Below are 12,811 nucleotides of genomic sequence, written 5' to 3'. Positions count from 1 at the left end.
GGTAGATAAAATGATTAAAGTGTTTAACTTCAACACTACAGTATTTTTCGCTCACCTGGAACGTTTTCACTAGTTCGACTAGCATCTTCAGCAGATGGTGATGCTGTGATGATATCTTGTCTACAACCTGCTGATGCCCAGGGGGAGCTAGGGGGGGCGGCGCTACATCGTAACATCCTATGACGTCATTCTGTCAATCATATGACGTCATCAGTGAAGGTTATCCCGATCGTAGACAAGATATCATCACAGCATCACCATCTGCTGAAGATGCTAGTCGAACTAGTGAAAACGTTCCAGGTGAGCGAAAAATAGTGTAGTGTTGAAGTTAAACTCTTTAATCATTAAATTTCATGTTTTTCTACATCAGCTAATAGCCCTTACAACATGTACAAAAATGCTACTGGTTACCAAGTTATAGGCAATTTTATCAGTTGCTGAAAATATTTGGATTATTACAAAAGAGTTTGAGTACCATTTTACACCCCGGGGGTACTGTTCAAATTATTTTGACGGGTGGGTGGTCAGTTAATTTGGCCACATAGGGGTCAGAAACTAAAAGTGCTCCGTTTTCAACGAAAATGGTCTCAAACTGTTCGTCATGTAAACTTAAGTCATGAATAAGGAAAAGTAAGGGCATGCTGCAAACAGATGCTAGTGCTAAGCAAATAATTCAATCTTTGTATATCTTTCAAATGATATTTCAAATAATATTGTTAAAGAACACTCAGAAGAAGAAAGACCAAACGCAAAAAAAAAAAAAAATAGGTAGGAATTTCTTGATAAGGAAAAGTAATCAGAAGGAAGGCAGAGTGACAAAAAATGAAAGAGAAAGGACATGGTGTTCCCTCTGAGAAAAAAAAGAAAGAGAAAATCGGGGAGGGCAAAGGAAAAGGAAAATGAGCCTGTGTCCCAGCAAAATTCACACCAATCATGTGTCAAACTAGTATAGAATACCAAATTTTTCCGCGCTACGCTCGCACACTTTCCCAAATAAAGTCATGTTTGAAAGCTTGAAGACTTTACATGTAGAGTCTCTTTAAAAAAAACATCAGCTTGTATGAGAATCTAATGTTTATATACCTATGAGAAAGGTTTTAACCCTTGTCTTCACATAGATAAATGACAGCCGATGTAAATATTTCACTGACCATCCAGGATTTGAACCTGGGACCTTCGGATCAATGGACCGATGCTCTACCAACTGAGCTAATGTGTTTGGGATTACCGGTATATAAACACACAAAGAAAAAGAAAATGTGTTTTGAAATATAAATGACAAAATAGTAATAGAGTAAACGAAGAGAGAAACGATAAGAAATATACCATACTATAAGAAAAGCAATGTTGATTAGGGCGTGTGCCTCAGGCCTTATTCGCCATTGCGCTTTCACTCTTCAATGATCACCCTTTGAAGAAATGTTCCTCACACTACCCCGTGAGAAAAGGGCTGGCTATGGCACTCCTTTAAAATGAGAACACGTCGCTTTCCTTTTTGTACTTTTTGGTATATACATATAGCCCAGAACCATGATTATAAATCAGATTTCCCGATAACCTATCTTTGTGTCATCTTACATTAATTATGTGTCACTGGTTGGTGTTATACCAAAGAATACCCATGCAGCATTATAAATTTCTGTTTACTAAAGCTATGGTCAAACTATGCATGCTAACTGATTGGTCTGTGAACTTACCAACCTCTATGTCCAGTTCATCTTCTAAACATCAATCAACGGTATTGATGAAAACATCATTTAACCTACGGGTTAGCCACTGCTTGAGAACTTAATTTGGGAATTGAGAGAAGCATCTCTAGTTAACTGCCAGTGGCTGCATCCTATCTATACCGGTTTACCTAATTCACCAAAAGCCGATTGATTGATTGGGTAGACGGTATAGATTTGGTAGAAATCTTGCTAATATTTATATGACTATTTTATACCAGGTTTCTAATTCTACTCCAAAAAATGCGTATCGCACGATATTGTAAAAACAGTTGAATGACTTAAAAAATGTAACCATATATTTTTTTGCCTAAATTACTATGCATGGAATTAAAAATGCCGAAACTAATAACATTTTGACCAATAAACCCGCCCTTTTTTGATGAAGTTTTTTAATAAGTCTAAGATTTGACACCAACTCTTTGACTACATGTAATTCCCTAGATAAGAGTAAGCCTTAAACTAAAGAAGCTTACTGAAAGCTGGGGCTACACATGATCAACGCTTCCTTAGTTCTTGTGAAGAGGCGTGTCAAAAACTAATCATCCTCCGGGTATGGTGAGAGTATAATGTTGCAAAAACACTAATATAGCTAAACCTCAGCTAACAGCCTGGAAAATAAACATAATGAAGATATAGATGGAGTGAAAGCCATACTGCCTCTTGGCTGGATTATTGTATAGAGGATTTAAGCAATAGTTTTATGTGGTTGGGTCATTTACGAGGGAAAATGAACACGAGTGTCTATTCAATACACGCTCTTGGCTTTGTTTAGTACCCTCCAATCTAGATGATTTGTTTAACGTATATATTTTGATGCTATATACCCTATGTGTTTGTTATTTTCCTTTCCTAATTGCATAACCACTACAAGAGACTCGTGTCACAAAAAATGTATATATTTCATAATGATCGGTGAACCGGGAACAGGAAAGTTAACCTTGTGTTATTTATTACAGATTCACTTGTAGTTTGCGTGCATGGTGTACACGAAAACAAGCATACCATGATAACATACATGACTGCCTTTACCAACTACTAGCATTTTTTCAAGGAGGAGGAGGAGGAGAAGAAGAAGAGGAAGAAGAAGAAGAAGAAGAAGACACACCATCTTCATTCTTATTATTAACATATGTCTAAATCTGTAAAAGGGGTTAAAATGTAAATATGGTTAAGTTTAGTCAATGTTACATTAAGGTTACTGTTGCTTTCTTGCCCTATAACCCTAACCATATTCATAACCATAACCCTAAACTCTATAAACCTAACCCTGCGGCCTTGATATTTTTGTTGACACTGGGGCGAAAAGGCAATAGCAACTTTGCTACGTGGATTTCCATATTTCGTGGTTAATGATTCTTTGTAGCCATGCGGGCCAAATTAGTTGGATATCCACATTTCGCGGTTAGTGGTTCTTTTTTTAACATATGTTTTTTACATTAAGGTTACTGTTGCTTTCTTGCCCTATAACCCTAACCATATTCATAACCATAACCCTAAACCCTATAAACCTAACCCTGCGGCCTTGATATTTTTGTTGACACTGGGGCGAAAAGGCAATAGCAACTTTGCTACGTGGATTTCCATATTTCGTGGTTAGTGATTCTTTGTAGCCATGTGGGGCAAATTAGTTGGATATCCACATTTCGCGGTTAGTGGTTCTTTTTTTAACATATGTTTTTCATATAAAACGTTTTAAAAACGTCATAACCTTTGTTTGCGGGGTACACACAATTAGCAAAATAAGAGAACACTAAATAATTTAGTAAAGAATAAGGCAACCCCTATCATCTAAAAAGTGATAAACCAATTATTACAAAAATGCTGATTTACCGCGACATTATTGTAAACCATGAACGAGTCCAAATGCCAAGTATATAATTTACTTTTGGGGATATCCCTTGTGAATGGAGCACGAACACTGGCAGTTTAAGTGCGATCGGATAACATTCAAAGAACATTAACTCTTACTCCAACTAATATTGTTTGGGCTTAATTCTTCCACAAATTTTCCACATCCGATTATCAACTGCCATTTTTGAAAACCATCGAAAACCAAGCAAGAACAAACATACATAGAATTGGTTCAGCGACTCCTGAAATATCATACGACAGACCCAATTAACGTAACACATTGATAGCATAGTATGAAAAAAGGGCGCAGATGTAAGTATTAGCGAGCGATTAAAAGTAAATAGACATGGTCTTCAAGAGTGTCTTCTAAGGGCTGTATTTGCTTTTATCAAGTTAGCTCAGTGGCGGCTAAAGTGGCTTGCAAATTTTAAACGCCGTATATATACGACGTTAATAAGCCCTCCAGTCATCCGTGTTTTAGTGCGACAGACGACCGACCATACGCTAGCTTAATTTAAGAAGATGTTCAAAAAAATTTGCCTAAAATTTGATACATTTGGGAACACGGTTGTAAAATTGGTACGATTTTTCTGGGAAAGGAAAGCTTATAAAATGGGGAATGTACTCGCATCTAATTGTCTCTGAATGTTAGAGAATTGATTCTATAATTATGGGAAATGAGTTCAGAGATCTCTAAAAGAAAGGGCTAAACAGGTACAACATTGACTTTAAGCAACAAATATTTGAATCGTAAAAGGGAAAAAGAAGAAAAAAGAAGCGTAATAGTTACGATTCAAAGCAACAAATTCATTTTTACAATTATCGTTCATGTCCAAATAAGCACATCAAACAAGCCTACATTCTTTGTATGTTGAATAAAATCTTCTATTAAAAGAAAAAGAAAACAAGTATATGAACTTCATTCGCAATTCATTATTTAGAGTCAATTTGCTATCGACTGTTAAAACAAGCATGTATTTATTGAACTGTCGTGATAAATGTCTCTGTTTAAATTATACGTACGTTTTAACCTCCTATATAGTCATGCACATATCAGTTCAATCAATCAATCAATCAATCAATCAATCAATCAATCAATTTGATGTGCTTATTTGTGTTTAATTTAGTGTTAGCGTTGATTAAATAAATAAATAAATAAATAAATAAATAAATAAATAAATAAATAAATAAATAAATAAATAAATAAATAAATAAATAAATAAATAAATAAATAAATAAATAAATAAATAAATAAATAAATAAATAAATAAATAAATAAATAAATAAAACTTTGATAGTAAAATACTCTTTCCGCATCCTGGAACTCAAGGATGTTCCAGGATGCGGAAAGAGTACTGTACTATCAGAATTGTATTTCAATCGTTGTCTTATTTTATCTCGCTAACATTTTACAAAAGCTGTGGAAACAGAAGAGGTAAAAGATCATGTACTTGCTCCGATTTTCGCCAAATATAAGTAAATCGTTCATCTACCCATAGCCATTCAGAAAAGAAAACTTTATACCGTGCTTTACACTATCTGTAATGTATGATAAACGTGTTTCATGGTATAAAGAGGTCAAAACCACACAAAGGTCAGTAGGATCACATAGCCATCGCCCATCGCCCTTGTTTGTTTATATCTAATTGGTAAATTTACATCACAGATAGTGCAAACTATACTTTTTAAGGTAAATCTCTGATAGCCATCTCTATGAAGCCAGACGTTCAATATACTGCAAATTAAAAACAAAATCAATTCTGACCTGAAAATTTATATAACCCACATTGTCGTATAATATCACAAACAAAAGCCGATGCTCATAAACATTGCATTTTGTATTTTTGTGATATTTTGGACCAGATGAATAATTTGTCATCTATATACGGTATGTAAAGTAGACGCTTTTTTACATAAGACATCGAGTGATTATGGACATTTACACCTATTTTGGCATCAAACTTGAATAACGTCAGTAATGGGTTCAAACAGTTTTCGGGTCCAGTCCAAATGTATTTACGTTGAATACGGTCACACGTGTTCACAAATATGACGCGATCAAGCAAAATCAGTCGGAACTCGAAAATATTGATTTTGAGATAGAGCCATACAAAGGAAATATTTCCTTTTGTTTCCTTTTGTTTTGGAAACGCTTTAATTGCTCATATCTTTGGAACTGGTTGTTCAATTTCAATGAGGTTTTCTGCAAAATCCAGATTTGTAAATGCTTTTTACGATCCTATAAAAAAAACTGAAATTTTAATATTTCCGAGTTCCGACTGATTTTGCTTGATCGCATCACAAATTAAGAGATCTTTTGCCTGTCTGTGTGGCATACTCGTCTCCAAAATGGGTGTGTCCATGGACTTCATAATAGTATGACGATTTCCAGATGTCTTAAAACGATTCCTTTATGATACACAGCACCGTTTCTATTCTCAAATTAGGTATAATACCGGAATACCCCAGTGTGTCATAAGTTATGATTAAGGATTGAATTTAGGTTAGTGATACTGTTCAGGATGTTTTCCTGCGGGGGGGCTCAGAGGGGCTTTCAGAGTTATGCAGGCTTCTGGACACGCCACTGCCGTTGGGTGACGGTTAAACAAATGGGTTATAGAGCAGCGGTTTCCAAACTGGTGGTCGCGACACTTTTAGGCCTCTTCCAAAAGGGGTTATGGGACTTGCCATAAAAAAAATAAAACAATATATAACCCCATTTTGACCAATTTTATCATTAAAATTGCATATTTATGATTTATCCCATTAAAGTCATTCAGGGAGCCGATCATCAGGACAACTTTGGAAATTTTCCTCTGTACTTACGCCGCTGATGAAGTTTCGGTAAGTAACAGCATTCGTATTATGCTGTGGATCGCGCAATAATTATTTTTCTTGTGAAATTTTGGTCACGGGAAAAAAGGTTTGAGAAGCTCTAGGTTAGATGTGCACATGATTGGATGATAAATGTGTTTGAAGATTGAACGAACATGTATTCACTTATAAGAACGTTAAGAGGGTCCATTGATATTTCAGAAATCCATACACGTGTCTTGCAAAATTATAATATGTTACCAAACAAAGTCATCCCTCTGTAATAAAAAGAAATTAGAAATAAATGAAAACATGAAATTAATTACTCGACAAGATAAAAAATATTGTTTTCTGACTGTTTATTTTCATTTTAGCTTGGCAAAATCAGAACAACGTATATACACATAATTCTATACAATGTTTTGCTTTTGGAAGGATTGATATTAATAGCATAAAAGTTACATTCACAGCTGATATATAAGTATCACATTAGATCAAATTTTATTTACAACTCCACATTTTTCTTTTATTTCAAAGATATAGCGATTCTTCGTCATATTACTTATGTTTATAATGTATGTAGTTTGGTCCACACCTCCAATCCAGAACTCAGAGAGCTGGTTCTAAGGAGAACCTATAAGTGTTTGCGCTGTGTGTAGAACCTTAATGGTTTTACAAAGAGCCCAAAATGGTAAGGCCAGAAAGAACCATTTTAGTTCTGAAAAAGGTTCTGTAAAGGCCAGAAAGAACCAATTTGTTTTATTTTCAAGAACCTTTTCTCTTGATAGTTCTACACGGGACTGAAACTTCATATTGCATGTTGTACTATAAAGTTTGAGCAAAATGCACTAATTTGCTTAGAAAGAGCATGCTTTAACTGATGCTGGCTGTTGAGACGACAGATTTCCAATACGTGTGCAATCTTAAACTTCACAGATTTGGTAAAGCCTTGCCAAAGTGCATTTGACCTTGTCTCAATATTGCATCACACTGAAACAAGAAATGCCCGATCCAAGTGCGGACATTATTATGTTCTCAAAATCTTCCTTCCTATACTTTGTACAGAGTTGAAGGGTCCAATATAATCAACACTTGGACTCAAAACTGTGTTGGATAGGCTCACTTTTTCCCCCCAAATTTTTTGACCATAACTCATTTTTGACCAAAATCACATTTTTGACAAAAAATCACATTTTTGACCAAAAATTACATTTTTGACCAAAATTACATTTTGGACCAAAATCACATTTTTGACCAAAATTACATTTTGATTTTAAAAATCACATTTTGATTTTAAAAATCACATTTTTACCAAAAGTCATGTTTTGACCAAGAAAAGATTCTGAAAACATAATAATGATAAAATTGGATGTTTTTTTTCACCCAATACAAAATTTATTGGTCTCGCTATGAGTTTAAAAATATTGGACTCGACTTCGCCTTGTCCAATATTTTAAAACTCATAGCTCGACCAATAAATTAGTGTATTGGGTTCAAACCATCCAATTTTATATCAAATTCTGGCATGATGGATTATTGCTATATAACGAGACACTCTAAAGAAAGCGATAAAACTAGTTCCGATTAAGGCTTTTGTTTTGTTCGCAAGTTTTAAAAAACTTTCGGTTAGTCTTCTTATTATTCTAAAAATGAGATATACAAAACAAGTGGTCATCTTTTGGGTCATTTACTATGATTTGCACAATATTTTTGATATAAACAGCATTGTATGAATATCATATACGATATCGTATGTATCTTTAGGTCCGAGAAAAGTGTCCCTGCATGAGTACCTATAGTGTCTCTTTAGGGCCGAAAAGTGTCCCTGCGTAAGTGTCCCTTTAAGTCAATTTGGAAATGCTCGAAGTGCCGACCAAGTAAGACCATTCTATTGTCAAAAAAGTTTTTAAAAGGTGTTACAATATAACACCATGTTTATTTTTCTAAACACTTGGCATTTGCATTCATCATGGACCTTGTTTAAATAATAGAATGTGCATTTTTCAAGTTTTATTACCATAAAGTAAATAACATTGAACTATCCAAAACGGTGCTCGTGAATCCATCTAGATCTAATAAAGGATTCAAATCTGATCATCTGACAAATCTGATCAACATTTAAATTATACAACGTGTTCAATGTACATGTGCTCATATAGCGCATAACACCACAATGTGGTCACGATCAGTTTAAAACACATACTGAAAACTTTCTTACGTTTCCTTATTTAAAAATTATATAAAAACGAAAATAGAAAAGAGGAAGCGGTCAGTGTCACCTTACGTCAAAGAAGCAAATTGACGTACATTTTTACCTAATCATCAGGAAGTATTTGTGCTGTGGACGTCTTGCGTAGCTGTAAATTGGAATATAACACTTCTAAAGATGTGATTAATTGTTTAAACACATATAAGTATTTAGATTCTAAACACATACATGTTTAAAACACTTAAATACATACAAGTATATACTAGATTCTAAACATATACATGCGTATTTGTATTGAACTTAAAAGAGGAATGTTTAGTTTCAAAAGTAAACACATTATCTTTCGAATCTAAATACTTTGATGTATTTAATCGTACGTTTAAGTGTTTATTTTAGTGTTTAGTGTTGAGTAGAAAGTGAAACTGCATCTATCTTCACTGTGCCGTTGCGTTGAGAAATATACACTTATAAGTGTACCTTCTTTAAATCATAAAACATGCATGTTTCAACTTTTATTACCATAAATAACATTGATCCAAACGGTGCTTGTGAATCCATCTAGATCTAATAAAGAGATTCAAATCTGATCATCTGACTTACATTTAAAATATACAACGTGTTCAGTTGTACATGTGACCTTATTTAGCACGTAACGCCACGAAATGGGCTATTCCAGAAATGGCACACCCCTAAAGAAGACATGTAAGTTTGTACCATGAATTTCCAGACCAAAATTTTATCAAAAAAATGGAAATTCCCATTTTGACAATAAAATGATTAAAAAATTGGGAATTCCCAGTGTCCTTAAAGAAGACAGGTAATTTTTTGCCAAAATTTTTGGGAATGCTCAAGCCTAAAATAAAAATGTGTCTTTTTCTTGGTAATTCCCATGTTTTCTTTATGTTAGGGTTGTGAAAATAATGACCATCTTTTTGGGGGAATTCCCATGTGAGTCCCATGTCTGCTTTAGGGGTGCCTTTCATTTCTGGAATAGCCCAATGGCCATGATCAGTTTTAAAACACTTACTGACAACTCTCTTACGTTTCCTTATTTCAAAATTATATAAAAACGAAAATAGAAAAGAGGAAGCGGTCAGTGTCACCTTACGTCAAAGAAGCAGATTGACGTACAGGTGCCCCCATTCATCAGGAAGTATTCGTGCTGTGGAAGTCTTGTGTATTATAGTAAAGTAAAAATAATTATTCAGAATAACTCTCAACTTTCCATTTTTAGGTCACGACTATTTATATGGTGCCAACATAAACATCATACTTTGCTATAATACAAATGCTAGATAGCAATATGGCCCAATACATTACACTTTGAAAGTCTTTGGATTCACTGTTTTTTGGTCATGAAGCGTGTCCTTTCTCTGCACTTCCCTAAGCCATTCCAGATGTCACAATGGATAATTCAGAGTCTAAAAAACACGGGTGTAGAGTATGGAAATCACGATTTGTCCTGTTTTCTCCTATTAACAATCGCTGGCATCAAAGGGACTGCATCAGAGTTTATAGAGACTATACCACTGGGTTTTTCAGTAGGTGGCACCATGGGTACAGCAGGCAACAGCGAATTATACGACGGTGGACTACTGAAATACGGTGAGGCCGCTGAAGCTGCAGCCGAGGCGTGCATTTGACTCTGATTCATATAGCTAACCACTCTTTTCATTTCTTCTAAAGCATTTGCTTGCATGAGAATATAATTCTTGGCAAGTAGCAACGTTGCAATCTTGGAGAGCTTGCGCACCGAAGGACTGTGTGCGTATGGAATGACAGAGCGAAGTTCATCAAGAGCGTCATTCAGATCATGCATTCTACGGCGTTCTCGTGCATTTATATTCAACCTCACTACCTTATGTACTTTACCATTACCGTGTTTCTTTAAATGAGTTCCACTCAGACAATGCTGTTTTTGAGTGTGCATTGGTGATGATTCCTCTTCAGATGGATCTTCGCTCGAGCCTTCTCCTTCTGCTTCCTCATCAACAGTTTTCGACTCCAAGTTTTCGGTTTCCCAATGTCTGGGCATATTAAAATAGGCATTACTAGGAACAGATTGCTTACGTCTTTCGCTGGATCCTCGCCAGTCTGGATCTCCAAGTTTAACGGCAGTGTCAATCATTCGATCCAAAGTTGAAGCAACTGTTACCCCTTTCCTAGAATGAAAAACTTGTCCACTCGTCTTGTCGCAAAACATTATTGAGAAAGTTTACACCAATTTCCACTTGAAAACAGTCACAATACCAAAAATGTTTCGTCGAGTATTTCCTCCTCCACACTTTCTTTTGTGCAAAAATGTACAGCTTACCCGCAGTCTGATGCTATTTCAAATGTGCAAACAGAGCCACGCAATTATGCGTTTCGGAAATAGTAAGGCAAGTAATCTTGTCCGCCTAACCGCCCTTTATATTGGTTGAGTGTGAAATCCCTAGAGCACCACACCAAGCTCCACTCGTCTCGCTATTGTCACGTTGAGCTTGGCTAAACTTGCTGACATGTCAGCGCAAATAAAAAGGCATGAGCAATGGTATTACTTAATTAATAAATCAGAACCGAATATATGACGATGACAACGTGCGAGTCAAGCTCTTGCTTACACTACTGACTTCCTCGAGTCAAATGGGGGCTTGGCTTAGCTTTTAATATGCACACACATCACCCTATCAGTGATCACTTAAATAAATGATGTACCATGTTTGTTATGCGTCGCTAAATCAAGTTAGAAAATTACTCTGCATTTTCACGACCTTAATTTTCTTGACTTTGACATGTTTAACTCAAGTCATTTTATAGTATAGAGCGTAAGTGACGAGCCTGATCATTTACAGAGATCTATTCTGGTGACGTGAATATTATATCCGCGTCATCTCAGATTGTAATATCTGATCAAAATTGCTTGTAAATGCTACCGTGAATAGATAGTATCATCAGGATATTATATGAAAAACCTGTTTATGTTCTAATATATGTAAATCAAATGAAGATAATATGCTGCCCAATTATATGTTTTGCATTAATCTTTCTATCATCTGGTTTTTTTTAATTGTATAGTGCCTACGCACTAAATTTAATTCAAATTTATTTCAATTTCTTTCTAGGTCAACCAATCCCAGATCTTTTGTTTAAAACTTGCGTCTTCACTGACCTGGATGCAAATTATTGACAATAACATGTACCAAAAACCGAATATTGACGTAATCCTACATTATTAGCAATCACTTTCTACTGAAGATAGCAGTACATAATTACGTCTTTACTTACTTTGGCAATCACGCTGAATATTTTAGCAGATCATTCAAAAAATAAAATAAGGTTCCTCATTAATTCTGTTATCTACGGCGAGAAAACAACAGCTCATAAAAAGACAAAATAATGAACTCTTAAAAACTAGTCCCTCATACTGAAGATATCATTACATTAAAATACCCAATACTGTACTTCACTAAATCTGATTGTATGCTACCTACTGAAGATAGCAGCCCATTAAAAGACCCAAAATACTGTACTTCGCTAAATATAATTTTATCCTATCTACTGAAGATAGCAGCCTATTAAAAGACCCAATGTTTTGCTTCTCTAAGTCTAATTGCATGATATCTAATGGAAATAGTAGCCCATTAAAAGGCACAATACTGTAATTTATTAAGCTTGATTGCATGCGATCTATACTGAAGATATAATTACCATCATATCAAAATACCCACTACCGTGCATTTAAGTCTGATTGCACGCTATCTACTGAAGAAAGCGGCCCATTAAAAGACCCAAATACTGTACTTCACTAAATCTGATTGTATGCTGTCTACTGAAGATAGCAGCCCATTAAAAGACCCAAATACTGTACTTCACTAACTCTGATTGTATGTTATCTACTAAAGATAGCAGCCCATTAAAAGACCCAAATACTAAACTTCGCTAAATCTAATTACAGGCTATCTACTGAAGATAGCAGCCCATTAAAAGACCCAAATACTGTAGTTCGCTAAATCTGATTGCATGTTATCTACTGAAGAAAGCAGCCCATTAAAAGACCCAAATACTGTACTTCACTAAATCTGATTGTATGCTGTCTACTGAAGATAGCAGCCCATTAAAAGACCCAAATACTGCACTTCACTCAATCTGATTGTGTGCTATCTACTGAAGATAGCAACCCATTAAAAGACCCAAATATTGTACTTCACTAACTCTGATTACATGC

At 35.1% G+C, this 12,811-nt stretch overlaps 1 protein-coding gene and 1 non-coding gene across 2 annotated transcripts; both read right to left on the bottom strand.

The window, feature by feature from the left end:
- Window positions 1-1,143: 1,143 nt before the first annotated feature.
- Trnan-auu (transfer RNA asparagine (anticodon AUU)) lies at window positions 1,144-1,219 on the bottom strand. Its single transcript has one exon. It is a non-coding gene; the product is annotated as a tRNA-Asn (tRNA).
- Window positions 1,220-9,800: 8,581 nt separating this feature from the next.
- Window positions 9,801-11,181, bottom strand: LOC140147700 (uncharacterized). Its single transcript, XM_072169466.1, has one exon. The coding sequence runs from the start codon at window positions 10,805-10,807 to the stop codon at window positions 10,055-10,057; it is 753 nt and encodes a 250-aa protein (XP_072025567.1). The 5' UTR covers window positions 10,808-11,181; the 3' UTR covers window positions 9,801-10,054.
- Window positions 11,182-12,811: the final 1,630 nt, after the last annotated feature.

Source organism: Amphiura filiformis, chromosome 3 (genome assembly GCF_039555335.1).
Source record: "Amphiura filiformis chromosome 3, Afil_fr2py, whole genome shotgun sequence".
Taxonomy (NCBI): Eukaryota; Metazoa; Echinodermata; class Ophiuroidea; order Amphilepidida; family Amphiuridae; genus Amphiura; species Amphiura filiformis.
This window is presented reverse-complemented; position numbering and strand designations above follow the sequence as displayed.